The sequence below is a fragment of the Piliocolobus tephrosceles genome, chromosome 3, assembly GCF_002776525.5.
Source record: "Piliocolobus tephrosceles isolate RC106 chromosome 3, ASM277652v3, whole genome shotgun sequence".
In the NCBI taxonomy this organism is placed as follows: domain Eukaryota; kingdom Metazoa; phylum Chordata; class Mammalia; order Primates; family Cercopithecidae; genus Piliocolobus; species Piliocolobus tephrosceles.
Genome location: NC_045436.1, coordinates 175150397 through 175167964, shown reverse-complemented (window position 1 = coordinate 175167964; position 17568 = coordinate 175150397). Strand labels below are relative to the sequence as shown.

The 17568-nt window shown below is 39.1% G+C and overlaps 1 protein-coding gene across 1 annotated transcript in view; it reads right to left on the bottom strand.

Moving 5' to 3' along the window:
* Positions 1 to 17568, bottom strand: part of CLNK (cytokine dependent hematopoietic cell linker) — a 197942-nt gene that overhangs the window by 165416 nt on the left and 14958 nt on the right. Inside the window, exon 2 of the mRNA XM_023206703.2 lies at positions 17370 to 17422. Within this exon, the coding sequence (XP_023062471.2) occupies positions 17370 to 17380 (11 nt within the window). The 5' untranslated portion in view covers positions 17381 to 17422. The remainder of the gene's footprint in view (positions 1 to 17369; positions 17423 to 17568) is intronic.

Sequence of the window (17568 nt, the reverse complement as noted above, 5' to 3'; positions counted from 1 at the left end):
TGAAAAGATTGTATTATAGGTTTAATACAGTTTAGACACAAATAAAGATACTTAACTAATTAACTGATAAGTAAATCCTTAAAATACATCATTCAGAATTCAGGCTAGAGTGAAGAAATAGAAACTCTGAATGAAAGGTTGGGAGATGAAGGCTAAAATATGAAGGTCTAGTATACATCTAATCAAAGTTTCAGAAAAAGATGGGAAAAAATGAGGGAAAAATATTCAAAGAGATAATGACAGAGTATTGAGAAATGATGAAAAACAACAAAATAGAAAATCAGGATATCCAATATATCCAAAGCAGGTTAAATAAGAAAAAATTCACATCTATCCATATTATAGTAAAACTACAGAAAACCAAAAAACATAGAGAAGGTTTTAAAAGCATCCAGAGAGAAAATAAATATTACCTTCCAAAGCATTTATTTTTTGTTAATACCTACTATTTGCAAAAGGGCATAAGAAATAAGTTTATGAGTCTGAGAGAAAACAACTGCCAATCTGAAATGATATGTCTAATAACTACTAATGAAGTTATCATTTTAAGAAAATAAAGATTTTTTAGCATTAAAAAGTATTTTCTTACTGTAGGCTTTCATTTAAAAAAAATTCCAAATTTTGTTCTTCATACTGAAAAATATGATCCTCAGTGGAAAGTGTGAGATATGAAATTTGTAATCTATGCATCTGACAAAGGGCTAACATCCAGAATCTATAAGGAACTTAAACAAATTTACAAGAAAAAAAACAAACAACTCCATCAAAAAGTGGGCGAAGGATATGAACAGACACTTCTTGAAAGAAGACATTTATGCAACCAACAAACATATGAAAAAAATCTCATCATCACTGGTCATTAGGAGAAATGCAAATCAAAACCACAATGAGATACCATCTCACACCAGTTAGAATGGCAATCACTAAAATGTCAGGAAAGAACAGATGCTGGAGAGGATGTGGAGAAATATGAATGCTTTTACACTGTTGGTGGGAGTGTAAATTAGTTCAACCATTGTGGAAGACAGTGTGGTGATTACTCAAGGTTCTAGAACCAGAAATACCATTTGACCCAGCAATCCCATGACTAGGTATATACCCAAAGGATTATAAATCATTCTACTATAAAGACACATGCACACGTATGTTTACTGCAGCAGTGTTCACAATAGCAAAGACTTGGAACCAACCCAAATGCCCATCAATGATAGACTGGATAAAGCAAATGTGGTGCATATACACCACAGAATACTACATAGCCATAAAAAAGGATGAGTTCATGTCCTTTGCAGGGACACAGATAAAGCTGGAAATGAACATTCACAGCATACTAACACAGCAACAGAAAACCTAACTCCGCATGTTCTCACTCATAAGTGGGAATTGAACAGTGGGAACACATGGACAGAGGGAGGGGAACATCACACACTGGGGCCTGAATTTATGATTTCCTTTGCCAGTTTATTTACAATAAAGTTGCATGTGCTCTAAAAAAATAAATAAAATAAAATATGACCAAAGACAAACAGTATGCTAAATATTTGGGGAAATATTTAAAAGTATTGACTGTTTGAAACATTAATAATGAAAACCTTAAAAAAATTAACGAATAACATACAATTAAAATTCATGACAGCAGTAGCATATAAATTGTGAGTGATCAGAATTCAAGTGTTGAAAGTTCCATTATTGCTGTACAAGATAGTAAATATATTGTTTAGCTATAGATGTTGATAATTTACTTGTGTATTAAAATATCTAGGAAAATCACAAAAATACCAATAGAATATATAATAAACATATGACAAACAAACTGATAGAAGTAAAATGGAGTTAGAAAAATATACATACACATATGCACACAAACAACAGGAGATCAAAAAAAAAAAAAAAAGAAACAAAACGCGGGGTAAAATAGAGAGCAAAAAATAAAGTTTGGAGATAAATGTCAGTAATTTTAGTAACTATAAATGGAGAAAATTATCTAGTTAAAAGACATTTGAGGCCAGGCGCAGTGGCTCATGCCTGTAATCCCAGCTCTTTGGGAGGCCGAGGTGGGTGGATCACCTGAGGTCAGGAGTTTGAGACCAGCCTGGCCAACATGATGAAACCCTGTCTCTACTAAAAATACAAAAATTAGCCTGGCATGGTAGTGAGTACCTGTTATCCCAGCTACTCAGGAGGCTGAGGCAAGAGAATCACTTGAACCCAGGAGGTAGAGGTTGTAGTGAGTGGAGATCGCACCACTCCACTCCAGCCTGGGTCACAGAGCAAGATTCTGTCTAAAAAAGGAAAGAAAGAAAGACAGAAAGAAAAAAAAGACATTTGTTTCACTAGATTAAAAATTCTGTATTTTTTTTAAATAAGATTCATGCCTAAAATGTAGGAATAGAAAAGTCTGAATATAAAGTGATATAAAAGATAGAGCATTAAAATACTAAAAGAAGCTGGCTTGGTTATTATATTAATAGCAGACAAAATAAACTCTTCAGGAAAAAACATTTTTCCCAAGCAGGTCACTACATTACAACATAAAAATTAGTTCACCAGAAGGAAATAATAGTTTGAAAATCCTGTTTCAATAATACATGTATTTGCAAATAACTAACAGAAAAAAGACAAATTCACAATTACTTTAAATGTTTTTAACGCCTTGTCCTTTAATAATTTACAAAATTCTTGTTGATATTTCTAAAACACTGCATGCACTCATGGTGCTATCTACCTTCTTTTCAGGCACACATGGAATATTGCAAAAAAATGCCCCATATATCATTCTACTATAAAGATACATGCACACGTATGTTTATTGCAGCACTGTTCACAATAGCAAAGACTTGGAACCAACACAAATACTCATCAATGATAGATTGGATAAAGAAAATATGGCACATATATACCATGGAATACTATGCAGCCATAAAAAAGGATGAGTTCATGTCCTTTGCAGGGACAAGGATGCCACAGGAAACCATCATTCACAGCAAACTATCACAAGAACAGAAAACCAAACACCACATGTTCTCACTCATAAGTGGGAGTTGAACAATGAGCACACATGGACACAGAGAGGGGAGCATCACACACTGGGGCTTGTCAGGAGGTGAGGGGGTAGGGGAGTGATAGCATTGGGAGAAATACCTAATGTAGATGATAGTTTGATGGGTACAGCAAACCACCATGGCACATGTATAACTAGGTAACAAACCTGCACATTCTGTACATGTACTCCAGTACTTAAAGTATGAAAAAAAAAACATAAAATAAATTCTCAGAAAAACTTACAAAATAATAGCTTGTAGACTATTTTTTTACAACCACCATATGATTAAGTTAGAAATCAGTGACAACGTAGTAAAAAACTCCAGAATTTATTTATAGATCAGCAAATTATAATTCAAAGAATAAATAATAATGGGAATTTAATATTTAAAATGAATAGTAACATAGAAATCTATGACTGAAATACTTATAGTAGAACAGGAGGGCTAAAATTTAATTAATGAAGCACCTAATTTGGCAATCAGTGAAATAACAAACTCATATTGCCAAGAACACAGACAGAAGGAAATCATAAAAAGAAGTTACTCATATCGAAAATGAAATGAAAACACAGAGGACTACTGAAATGTATTAACCTTTGGCAAGCTTAATCAGGAAAAAAAGGGGAGACACCAACAGACCAAGTAAGAACTGATAAAGGGAACATCATTATAGGCACAACAGAATTTAAAATGGTAACAGAATATTAGTGAACAAACACACATGTAGAAAAATATCTAGCAACAAAAATTACTCATGAAGGAATAGTAAAACTGAATATCTTTCTATAACCATCAACGATATTTAACCAATAGCTGAAAACCTTCCCTCAAGGATACCAATCCAAGACCGGTTTGCTGATACAGGTCCAGTGTATTCCCCATTACATAGTCTCTTGTCCAGAATAGAAAATTGGGCATAGAAACTGCAACTCATTTGATGAGGCCAGCACAAATGTGATGCTAACCAGCAAGGAGAGTGAAAGAAAAATTACAGGTCATTCTCATTAATACTTATTAATGAAACACTGCACCGATGTGTTAACAAATAACATGTCATGACCAAGTTGAATTTATCTCAGAAAATCAAGTTTAGTTTAACATTAGCAAACCCATTAATATAAATCATTACATTAACAAAAGCAGAAGGAAAAAAAGTCATTTAATAAATAAGGAAAATATTGATTAAATATATTGATAAATATATACTGATTTTATATATATATGAAGTCTCTCAGCAACCTAGAGTCTTTAACCTGATATTCAAAGCCTACCTAAATCTGAAAACAAGCCTTGTACTTTGTGGTGAAACATTAGAGCATTTCCCTTAAGATTTAGAATGCAGGTGCCTGCTATCACCACGTTAATCTAGCCTAACCAGTGTAGTCAGGCAAGAAAAAAAAATGTAAAGGAAATGAAGAGGAAGAAATAAAATTTAATTATTTATGGATGATATAATTATCTATATAACAAACATGAAAGAATAAACAGATTATTCGAATTGATAAAACTTTTAGGAAGCCTGCTGTCTGCATCACATCAAAAATATATACTAGCAACAGACATGAAAATATGAAATGTTGGTATCTTAGCATTTATAATATCATTAAAATAAGTAAAATGTCTAAAAAAGATTTCTCAAAATATGTTAAGGTCTAGTCTTTTGGAAAGAAAATTATGAAACATTGTGGAATTACGCTGAAGAAGTTCTCTCTGTGTCTTGGTCTCTCTGGAGATATATAACATGTTCATGAACTAGAGAACTCAATGTCATAAAGCTGTCATTTATCTTCTAAGTCATCTGTAGACTTCAAAGTAATTCCAGCCCAAAACCCCCAAAGAGAGAGCGAGAGAGAGAGAGAGAGAGAGAGAATGTGTGTGTATCCTATACTTACATGAAAGAGCAGACATTTAAGAGCCAATCTCCTGCTCAAGTGCTAGCTGGAGAATATAAATTCCAAGACATCATGAGCTACAATAAAGTTATACTAATTAGGACATGCGCATTGACATGGGGTAGATACATTAATCATGGCAAAGAAAACCTAGAAAAGATCCACTTGTATAATAAAACTTGGTTTATGACAGAGCTGGCATTGCAGATGAGTGGAGGAGGGATAGTTTTTTTTTTTTTTTTTTCTTAGATGGAGTCTCCCTCTGCCGCCCAGGCTGGAGTGCAGTGGCGCGATCTCCGCTCACTGCAAGCTCCGCCTCCCGGGTTCACGCCATTCTCCTGCCTCAGCCTCCGAGCAGCTGGGACCACAGGCGCCCGCCACCACCACGCCCGGCTAATTTTTTGTATTTTTAGTAGAGACGAGGTTTCACCGTGTTAGCCAGGATGGTCTCAGTCTCCTGACCTTGTGATCTGCCCGCCTCGGACTCCCAAAGTGCTGGGATTACAGGCGTGAGCCACCGCGCCCGGCCCATAGCATTTTTAATATACAGTGCCGAGTAAATTGTTTATCCATGCAAAAAGGAAGGAAGGAAGGAGGGAGGGAGGGGAAGGAAGGAAGGAATCCCCAAATCCCTCCACACCGTACACAAATTAATCAACTACAGGCTGATTAAAGATTTAAAAGTGAAAGGCAGATTTTATGATGTTTGGAATTCAACGTAGGAAGCTATGATCTCATGTTATGTTTCTTTAAACAATACATAAAATGAATGAATCATAAGGAAAAGTTTGTTATGACTCATTGACCTGAAATTGTGGTCACCAAAAGGAAATATCAAAAGAGAATAACAACTCAAGTCACAAACTGAGAAAAGTGTACAGAATAAATAAATAATGCATACAAATCAATATGAAAATGACAAATGCCTGACCCCCCCCCCAAAAAAAATATATATATATATTTTGCCTGGCAAAAGATTTGACAAGCACTGTGTGCAGACGAGAAAAGCTTAATGGCTAATAAATATCTGAAAAGGATGCTTAGCTACAGCATAGTCAACAAAATACAGATTAAAGCTACACTATAGTCAAAAAACACAGATGAAAACCAGTCACTGGTTTGGTAAAAATTAAAACTGCCAGTAGGAAGGACTGGCATGACTTTGTCCAAAGTCATGAAGAAACTGGGTCACTTAGGCACACTTGTAGGTAGAAAGCATACAATGACCTGGCTGCTTTGGTAATTGTGACCTAAGTAAAATCAAAGGTGTACATACTCTGAGCCCCAGAAATTTCAATCCTAGGAATATACCTTCTGTACGGATACTCCTGAATCTATGCTTTAGTACATGTAAACTGGACTGTTCTTAACAGCACTGGTATAAGCAATATTTAGGAAACAACTCAAGTGTCCATTGACTGGAGAGTGTATAAATAAATGGTATTATATGCACATAAAATATCATATGTCCATGAAATGGAAAGAAATACAGCTATCCACAATCGCTTGGATTATCTTTGGAATGTACATTGGAGCAGTCATAAAACAGACTATAGAACAATCAGAACTAAGATTTACATAGCTCACATTACGTTCCAGACACTGTTTTAAATGTCTTATACAAATTAGCTCATTTAATTCTCACAAGAATACTACAAAGTACACACCATTATTATTTTAATTTTGCAGATGAGAAAACAGGTACAATGAGGCTTCTTAACGTTCTCAAGATGTCATAGCTTATAACCGGTAGAACCAGTTGTCAAAACTAGGCAGTCTGGGTGCAAGATAAAATCTGTAACATGATTCTTTTGGCAGGAATCTCAAAAACCAGCAAAACCAAAGTATTTGTAATGATATAAACTAAAGATAAAAGTAAGTGGATGATTAACCCACACTTCAGGATAGTTTTTGCTTGTTGGGGGTGTGGAGTTGTGAACGTGAAAGGAGGAATGAAAACATCAAAATTAATGGTAATTTATAAAAACTGAGAATGCATGCACATATCTAATATGTTTTATTGTTCTTTATACTGTATGCATATTTTATAACTATTGCTTTGTATCTAATCAATATTTAAAGCAATTGAAAAAATTAAAAGAGAAAATGAAACCTTGACAAAGATGGTAGAGAAACACTTCATGTTTCTTCATCATAAAACTCCTCGCATCTTTGCAGATAGAGTTCTTAGAAAAATCTACAGAAGATGAACTGGATGTAGAATTTTCGTTATTCACAGAATTTTTGTTCAAACAAACAACAATGGGAACAAATGGCAGCACAAATGCCTCTAATTGCAGCCTACCCAAAAGGAGGCATTTCAGGGCAGCAGAATCCAGCCCGCCAACACAGGATTTTAAAAATTGTCAGCCACATTCAGGCCTTTATTCTCCTTCTGATTTTGCACTGCAGCTTCTTCTTTTTTCTGCCAATTGAGAGATATGAAAAATCAAATTCCACCATCTATCCTAAGTAGTCGAATTATCTCTCCAATTACTTAGAATCAGCTTTTGAGCAACATAAGTCAAATTATCAGTCTTAATGTTACTCTTTACATTAAATCTGGGTAGAAGTTCTCCAGCTGCTGTAATTACTTGAGAAAATCTATCCCCACTGTCTTCTCCATTTGCTGCTTCGCAACATCCCATTGTTCCTCAAGGTCAGCTCACATCACTGCCTCTGTGAGGATGTCTCCTCTAATGCCACCACACCCCTTCCCAATATTTGCTCCAAGTAGAATAACCACTCACTCCTCTGTGTCCTCTTAGCACTTTACACACACTCAGAACAGAGAACCCCTTATTAGCATCCTGCTCACCCACTATCACTCGCTGATGTATCGTTATTCTCACTTACAATGAATGTTCTTCATGATGGAATATCAAGTCATATAAATCTTTAAATTGTACCCTGAATATCTAACAGCAAAGGCCCTTGCATGAAGCAATGATTGTGATGATGACATAACCAGCCGACAATATCCGTTCCAGTCATCTCTTGTTGCCTAACACACCACTCCAAAACAGTAGCTTAAAATGACGATTTGTTTTTCTCTCTCCTGGTTCTCAGCTGGGTGGTTTCCTCTAGGGGTCTCTGGTGCTGCTTCATTTGGATGGTGATTTCAGGACTGAACTGAGCTGAATGCCCAGACTGGATCCTTGGTTTTCAAGGCAGGTGTCTAGTGCCCCCAGCTTCCCTATCTCTCCACAGGGTGTCTCCCCAGGGCTTCTGCACAAGGCTTGGGTGTCTTCACAATAGTGCGGTCATAGCATATGACTTTGGTGGAAGGTGGCTTCTAAAGGCAGGAAGCTGAGCCGGCCAGACAGTTAAAGACTATGCACACAGCTGACACAGTGTCCCGTCTGTCACACTCTGTTGGTCAAAACTGCTGTAGGGCCATGCAAGTTAAGGGAGGTGGAGAAACAGATTCACCCTTGAATGGGAAGTGTCAGGATACACTGCAGAAAAGCATGTGGGGTGGGATACATTGTTGTAGCCGTCTTTGGAAAGTATTAGGTTGGTGCAAAAGTAATCACAGTTTTTGCTATTAAAAGTTACTGCCAATTTGGGAGGTGAGGCGGGTGGATTACCTGAGGTCAGGAGTTTGAGATCAGCCCGGCCAACATGATGAAACCCTGTCTCTACAAAAAATATAAAAAATGAGCTGGGCATGGTGGTAGGCACCTGTAATCCCAGCTGCTTGGGAGGCTGAGGCAGGAGACTTGCTTGAACCCGGGAGGTGAAGGTTGCAATGAGCTGAGATCGTGCTACTGCATTCCAGCCTGGGCAACAAGAGTGAAACTCCATCTCAAAAAAAAAAAAAAAAAAGGAAACACAAAAAAACAGTAATTGCTAAAAGTGTGATTACTTTTGCACCAACCTGATTCAACTGGCTACAGCGCCTGTGGCATGCTCCCTGTGTGCCAGACACGGTGTAACACATATTGTATACATTAAGTCACTTAACTTTCTCAACAACCCTTTGAGATAGTTACTATTACTATTTCATTTAATAAAGAAAATGAAACTCAGGGAGGCAAAGTTCCTAAAACGTCACAGCTCCATTGGCATGTGGCCAACCAATATTTCTGTCGGATTATTGCAGAGCTATACTTCTATTGAAGTATTTGTTCTCCTCACAGGGGAGACAGATAAATATTTGACTTTATCATCTCCTTTCACGGATTGCCTCAACAGAATCCTTTCTAACCTCTCTCAGAAAAAATCCTCCCCACCCCCATAAAAAGATATAGAGAAGAATGGAAGTCAAGAATGAAGAACCAAGCTGGAGGCAACCGATATCTGGTTTATGGTAAGTACTCCTTTCCTCTTATTTGTGACCTGATCTCTCTTTACCAGGAATTCTGAAATTTTACGCATCTAAATCTCCAGGAATTCCCTTTTTATTTTTCCTTTCCAATGGATACATTTTCTAGGACTTCCTGATATTGGCCCCAAATCATATGAATTAAAAACTGTTGGCAATCACTTTACAGTTTTACTGTCAGGTGTACTTGAACTTAACAAAATTTTCCTGAAGTCAAGTTTTCTCCCTTCTTATGTCTCATCTGTGGGGGAATGTTGGGCCAATGTAAGTTATAGACATGCAAATGACCAGTGCTTTGGACTTCATGGCTAAAATAGCAACCATAAATGCTGGACCTTGTTACTGATTTCTCTGTATGTTTTTATAATCAAATGCTATTCTGTTATAAACTGTCATCATGGATCAGGTTCTCCAAACACTGGCTTAGCTCACAATATTTCCTAGGATGATTGTTTTTCCTTATTTCCATGTAATAAAACAGTCTCTTAATATTTGGGCATGATTATGTTAACTGAATTTGTCAAATTAGTTCATGAGTTGTCTTGTTTTCCTGCAGTGGAAGAACATAAAATATGGGATGCCTAAGGTATTGAAAGATTGCATAGCTATAAAATAACTCTAATAACATTGGGAAATATTATACATATGATACATCAAGTTAAAAACAAAGTAGAATGGATAGTTGTATTGGAAAGCCTAAAAGGAAATATCCAGTACTGTTTACCGTTTTTCAATGGTTCAGTTAGAAATGGTAGTTTCTCTTTATGTATATATTTTGTATCTTAAATGTTCTACAAAGAATATACATTACTTATAACAAACTCATGCATTAAATACATCAGAACCTTTATTGTTCTTTGTGCATTTCCAAAGACTGTAATGATGAAAACTCTAATCTTGTGGACAGTCAGCAGGAGACTTTGTTCACCTGGAATTTTCCCAAGCGGTAATAAGCTAGTTAAGTCAACTAGTTCTATCAGCAACTGGTAATCTTGCCAGTAAGAGAGAGAGAAGACTGTCTTAACATCCTCTATTCCCTCATCACTGACCATCTTTATTGAGTCTCAAAGCCAACCACACCTGCTGCTCCTGCAAGTGTATCACTGGCCATGTCTGCAACCTCTGGCAAACTCTCTCTCTGGATCTCAGCTATGTTCCCTCACAGCTTGCAGCTTTTTAATTACCAGCCAACCACGAAGCTGAATCCTACCTATGTGACTTTGATAGCATCAGAGGACAGACCCAGTTGGCCCGAGAGTTGGTTCATAATTACTTCTGGGTAACTAGGAGGGCAGCCATACTGACTACACAGCTGGGTGTAGGACTCTGATCTCAGGGTGCCAAAGTTGCTGGTTCTCATTTTCTCTAGATTCAGTGGGATTTACACTTATTTATTCCTGCAAATAAAAATGAAGGTGCCCCTGGAGGTCGAAAGCAGGGGTTGTTCACACGTGTCATGAAGGAAAATAATGATCTGGAGTTTACATGGAGTTTTATCATTCATACACACAGAGAGAAATATCATCTATTGGGCAGCTCCTGTGTGCCAGACATTGAGCCCTCTCAGGAGGAGCTGACATGCATCCCCACCTAGGAATTGAATATATTTCATTGTGCAAGGTTTCAAAGAGAAAATATGTCTCTAATGGGCAAAACAGTCATTCACTCAGGTGATGTATCCGTGATGAGAAATACACAAGCATGATGTTCTTAATCACTATGTCTTATGATGTAAGATCACGGATTTTGGAGTCAGAAATATGTTGGTTTTACTCCTGAAACTGAATTTCGGACAGTTGTTCTTATGTGGCAATATGGAAAGCTGTTTAAGTGCTGAGCAGTCAGAAAGTATGACACAGATCCTCATGGAGAATGACTAGCACAGTGCCCGGCGTGTCAGGGAGGGTAAACAATTTTTGTATCCTTTTTGCTCTTTCGTTCTTATAACTAGACACTGCATTCAAGTGAGAAAAGTATTGCAGGCAAATATCACTGTTTTTGCTTAGTAAAAGGTAAAATGTCAATGATTAACGTTGACTTGAAGGTGGCTTTCTTGATGTCAATACAAAGAGGAATTTTCTTGCTGTTTCTTAAGTCATAGGCTCAGAAGGTAATCAGCTCTTCATTGAGAAGAGTGTTTGAGAAGATTCTCATTCTGTCTCACAGAGCTATTGCTAAGGAAATTATAACCATGTGTGGAAGGTGGAATTCTACACTTCTATGACTCTCTCCATCTCTAAATATCTATTTTATTGTTTTGTTTACCATCAAAACTTTTTCCAAAACAAGCAAATAGGAAATACATATTCCCTATGCAAGAAAAGGAGTGCTAGGTTATTACTAGATAATTTGAACTCATGTTCCTACATAATATTAGACTATTAGGGTAGAGTTACATAACGTATGCAGCATACACATTGTTGTCTGCTGGGGAGCATCACAACACCGTCTGCTCTAATACTCCTAGAGTATATAGCGTTAAGTTTAATCTTGGTGATAAAACTGCCTCATAAAACTCTATAGGTAGCAACTTAAATGTCCAACACCAAGGGCAAGATAAAATAAACTGCCAAATAAAATACAGGTTTGCCATGCTTGATCTAAATCCCTTGGGGCCAGGAATTCAGAATATTGTGGATTTCAGAAAAGTAACACAGTGCACGTGCTGTACACTATGTAATATTCCCAGTAAAGACTGGAATAACCTCTGGTTATTAAACAAGCTAATATTTCCATAGTGAAACATGTGATAGTCAGATTAATTGGGATAAATGAAGAACATACATTACCTCGTTGCCGTCAGGTTTTGCTGTCAAATTAGCTACAAAACCTTTCAGTATTTCAAAGCCTTTTGACTTTGAAATTGTGGAGAAGGGGTGGTAAACCTTATTTAAGTCATAGCTTCAAAACACGATGATTTTAAAGAAAATTTAATTGTGTAGGACAATGCTCAGAAAAGGAAACATGGTTGTTAAATGAATGACTTAAAACAATGAGTTTTAAAAGTAGATTTTCTAAAATTTTAAGATATTACACATAGATATAGAAAAATAAACTAAGACAACTGTAGCAAGATAGTGCTGGGTGCTAGGATAATTGATAATTTTCATTTTCTTCTTTGTACTTTTGTATGTTTTCTGAAATTTCCATCAATACTGGGGATAATTTCAGCAATGAACAAAACAAGCTTAATAATTGTTTAAGCTTTATTTCAAAGTGGACACTCTAGAGACCCTTGCTCTCTGATCTATCCCCAATCTGGGATGTGCAAGAGTGACTTTCACCCAAATTCCCGAAAGAGCCTGGGTGGCCAGTGCAGGGCGCTGGTTTACTGGAAAGAGCCCAGAAGCAATCACTCAGGTGACTTCGTCTCTTCCAAAGCACTCAGAACCACAGCGTCAAGGTTCTTATCAGTCCTGTCCAGAATGATGAAGAGGTACTGGAAACCAAACCCCAAGATGCCTTTATCTAGCCCCAGCGGTGTAGTGGGGCCGCTAGTGGGTCTGTCTGCTCTTCTCTAATAGCATCAAGGAATGAGGCTTTCTGCAGTTTAATGGATTGCTGGGGAAGCTGCAAGTTTTGTTGCAGGGAAAGTCAATGAAAAATAACCTGCTAATTTCGGAAGCAATTTAGAATCATGACATCAGGATCCCTTCTTAGTACTTGTGGAGTTTTCCCATCACTCTCTGTGTAATAGTGAAAGAATTCTCCTTACATATGGCAAATGCTCTTTGAGGGCAGGGGCTAGATCTTATTCATCTTTAAAAATGAGGTGTGTGAAATATATACTCAATAAATAAATGCTTTTGACTGAACTGATACAATCAAATACAAATATGTGTGCATACGCTTGTATTGTGTGTCTGCATACATATACATACATATATACCCATAGGTTCACATGTGCATGCACGTGTACATATATAATATATATTTCTATATCATCCATTCATCTATACTTATTAATTTATTCATTATAAAAGTGCTTAATGAGAGATACTTCTATGATTTAAATGTTTGTGAAACCCTTAAATTCGTATGTTGAAAGCTAATCACCAAGGTAATAGTATTAAAAGGTGGGACCTCTCAGGGGTGATTAGGCCAAGAGAGCAAAACTCCCATGAAATGACATTAGCATCCTTGTGAAAGAGTCCCGGACACATTTCTTGCCTTTACTATGTGAAGACACAGCAAGCAGACCATCTATGAACCAGGAAGCACTCTCACCAGACACTAAATGTGCTAGCCCCATGTTCTTGGATTTCCCAGCTCCAGAACTATGAGAAATAAATTTCTGTTGTTTCTGAGTTACCCAGTCTGAACCATTTTGTTATAGCAGCCTGAGAAGACTAAGACAGATGGTAAGGAATTAGTTGTTGTTACAAAGTCTGCTTAGGATTCCAGGTTATAGAATTGTAAGAAATTCCAGATTATAGAATTGTGAGACATTATTCCACAAAAGTGGCTGTAGATTACACTCAGCTGAGCATTAACCAAAAAAAAAAAAAAAAAAAAAAAAAAAAAAAAGACTGATGTCCAACTATTCTGGTTTCTTTGCTTTGGGGAAAGACATTGAAATTGCTTTTGTTTAAAGCCTCCCTGATGATTCTAATGCTCCTTCAGGTTTAAAATCTACTACCTTGAATTGACTGGGTTAATAATTTTGACAGAGGAAGTGAGTACTACCCCACAAGGTTCAGCAAAAGAAAAACCTCTGTGTGCGTGGTGATGGGGGGCACACATTTCCAAACTACACTCACACGCAGCCTGACATGTGGCTGCCTTCTCTGAGTCATGCTTTGGCAACTACTCTAGATAAGTTCTCAAGTGTGCCGGGAAGGAAACGGTGTTGGGAACTCCTGTTCTAGTTCAGCACTTCTCAGGCTTTAATGTGTCCAGGAATCAACTGAGGACCTTGTAAAAGTATGGATTCCGACTCAGCATGCCTGGGCTGGGCTGTAGCAGCTGGGACTCTGCATTTCTAGCAAGCTCCCTGGTGATGCTGACACTGCTGCTATGCAGACTGCACTTAGATCAACAGCATCTCCCAGCTCAGGACACCCTGGACAGGAAACCTGAAGGTGGAGAATCAAACGTGGAGTGTCCTAGGGCATCTTACCTTTCATTTGTGTGGTGCCAGCGTATGCATTTCTCTTTAAAGTGTAATAGCACTGGTGGGGGGTGGTTCTAAGTTTAATATTTGCTTTTCATTTTGGGACAGGCCAGCAGCAATCCCATATGGATTGACTGGTTTGAGGGTGCATAAGAGGAAGGAGTGAAGAAGAGACTGGGACTAGGTGAGGAAAAGGATGCTCTGAGCTTTGGGAAAGAAGAAGAGTTATTTTTCAGGGCAGGTTCTTCATGTTGAGGTGTCAGATAGTCAAGTGCATAGGCTCCACGTGGACGCATCCTAATGGAAGGAAGCTAATGTTTGTGAAGTGGCAACGGGTTGGCTGTCCTTTGGTCTACGCATTGCCAGCTTCAAATCTAAGGTGACTGTAAAGCTGCAACCACACAGCTTCCCTTTGGAAAGCTTGGTGAGAAGCCATCTTCAACAGAGACCAACTCCCTGGCTGAAAAACAAAGCCACTGAAAGTCCTCATAAAAGGGGAAAACCTCTCTTACAGAAGAGGCCTTTGGCATAGGGTGAAATCATTAAAAGACATAGGGCCGGGCGTGGTGGCTCACGCCTGTAATCCCAGCACTGTAGAAGGCCGAGGCGGGCGGATCATGAGGTCAGGAGATTGAGACCATCCTGGCTAACATGGTGAAACCCTGTTTCTACTAAAAATACAAAAATTAGGCAGGCATAGTGGTAGGCACCTGTAATCCCAGCTACTCGGGAGACTGAGGTAGGAGAATCACTTGAACCAGGGAGTTGGAGGCTGCAGTGAGCTGAGATTGTGCCGCTGCACTCCAGCCTGGTGACAGAGCAAGACTCTCTCAAAAAAAAAAAAAAAAAAAAAAAAAAAGGCACAGAAGCAGAGACTGAAGGGGTGGAAATCTCAGCTACAAAGCCAAGCAGACGCTCATAGCAAACATGGCCAGACATTTCAGAGCTATCCCACATTGCTCCTGAAGAGCAGAGTGAGTGTGAAGATAAAGGCTGCTGCTGTGGACTGAATGGTGGCCCTACCACACACCCACATCCCCATCCCCATCGCTTGTGAATGTGACCCTGTTTGGGAAAAGCATCTTTGCAGATGTAGTTAAGGATCTTGATAAGAAATCATTCTGACTATCCAGGTGACCCCTAAATCCAATGACAAATATCTTCACATCACACAGCCAGAGGGAGGTTTGAGATGAGAAGAAGAATAGAAAATATGGCCAGAGAGGAGAAGGTCACATGAAATGGAGGCAGACAGGGGAGGGACGCAGCCACGGGCAAGGAAAGTCAGGAGCCTCTGAGGTGAACGAGACCAGGAAGGATTCTTCCCTTGAGCCTTTGGAGGAAGAAAGGCCCTGCTGACCCTTTAATTTTGAATTTCTGGCTTCCAGAACTGTCAGGGACTAGATTCCCAGTGTTTTAAGCCATGCAGGTGGTGGTAATTTGTTAGACAGCCCAGGACGCTAATACACCTGCTGTGCTGTTTATGCCATCAGCACAAACCTCCAATTCGTCTATCGTACAGTGAAACTGCTGTTTGCCACGTTTATCCCCAATGCTGATTTGGGTCTGGGAGTTCATCCCCTTTGTGGTGCAACCACAGGTTAACCCGCTCACCTGGATTGACATTAGCCCTGACTCCCTTACTGGTGCCTTCTCCATTTCCCACAGCCGAGGGAATAAAGGAAGGAGCACTGAACTGGGAGTCAGACAGACTTGAATTCCAGCTCCACCTTCATCTCAATGCTCTGAGCCATCTCAGACAAGTCATTTAGATGAAGAAGCTAATCTTCCAGGAAGCTAGTAATACCTGCCACTCAGTCCTGCTTCAAGGATCGAGGAGTAAAAGGAGGTCACGACTCCTGGCAAGAAGGGATGCTTGATGAGCTTAATTCTCACTCGGCTGAGGAGCCCATCTGTGGACTACATGCCAGGGCGCTTCTGCTGTGCTTTTCATGGCAAGAGGAAGAGCAGAAGCTCCAGCCTTCCCATCCCATGGGCTTGGCTGTGAGTCAGGTCACTCCACCTGGACACCTGTGGGCATCCATGGGTAGCTGAGATTACCGGGGCTGTCACAGCATCTGCTGCTCTCTCTGTCTCTTGGACCAGAGCTCTCCAGCCAGTGCCCACCTGCGAGGTACAGCCATTGCTGTCCCCTAGCCTCTCTTTAGGATCAGGACATCCACCCAGAAACCAGGCAGTCCTCCTCCCTGAGTCGATTCTGCTTTTCAGAGGGTTAAGGAACTTCTTGCATATCCAGAGGACAAGGATATCATCATTCTCCAGTATCATACAGATGTAAAATGACAGGGCAAGGGATTTAAAGTAGGTCTGGTCTGCCTGACCCTGAAACTCCTGCTCTTTCTAATACAATCACTGCTTTTCACACCAAAGAGGAATAACAAAACTACCTTTCTGACTGGCAAAATAAAGCAAATAAATAGATAAGGAGATTAATTTTAAAACTGGTCCACCAAACTTCGCCAATTTCAAGGTTTTTCTTTCACTGTAAATATTTCTTAAACGTTTGAGTCCTGCTGTTTTTTTTCTCTTTTTTTTTAATCAGGCACAAATTTCGGTTTCTCAGACTAACCACACCGCTTACTCTGGGTGTCCACAAAGAGAAAGTTGGACTCCAGGCTTTCTCCTGTGGGAAAAAGCGCACAAACCACTGTCCTTTTACTTATTCCTTCACACCCATGGGTGGAAACTGACTGGGTGCCCTTCGAACATCATGGTGCTGGGATATCTTGTCCCTGGCCCACCACACACCCATGCTGGGTGAGAGCAAGTGCTCCGTCCATGAGAAAATGCTGCTACTGGAAAGAGGAGTTTTCTGAACACCAAAGCGCACAGTCCCAGCCACGGCCTCACAGGAAATCCCCTTTCCACGGGTGGCCACATTGGCATCATTTCTTAGTTCATCCTCCAGAAAACGCCTCCTGTCCCCACTACGAAAAGGGAATTGGGACTCACAGTGATCCCATGGTACTTACTGCCTGTTCATGGTTCTTGGCACCCGGCAGATAAGAGGGATCTTCAATTCAGCCTGTGGAAACAAAAGCAAACTCGTTACTGGAACTTCCACATCATGTTTTAATTCTGGGGAACAAGCCACTGTTGCTTCTTGTTAAAATCAGATACAGGTGCTGGTTTAGAGGAAATGGGAGAAAGAGAATCAATCCAGGTCAAGAA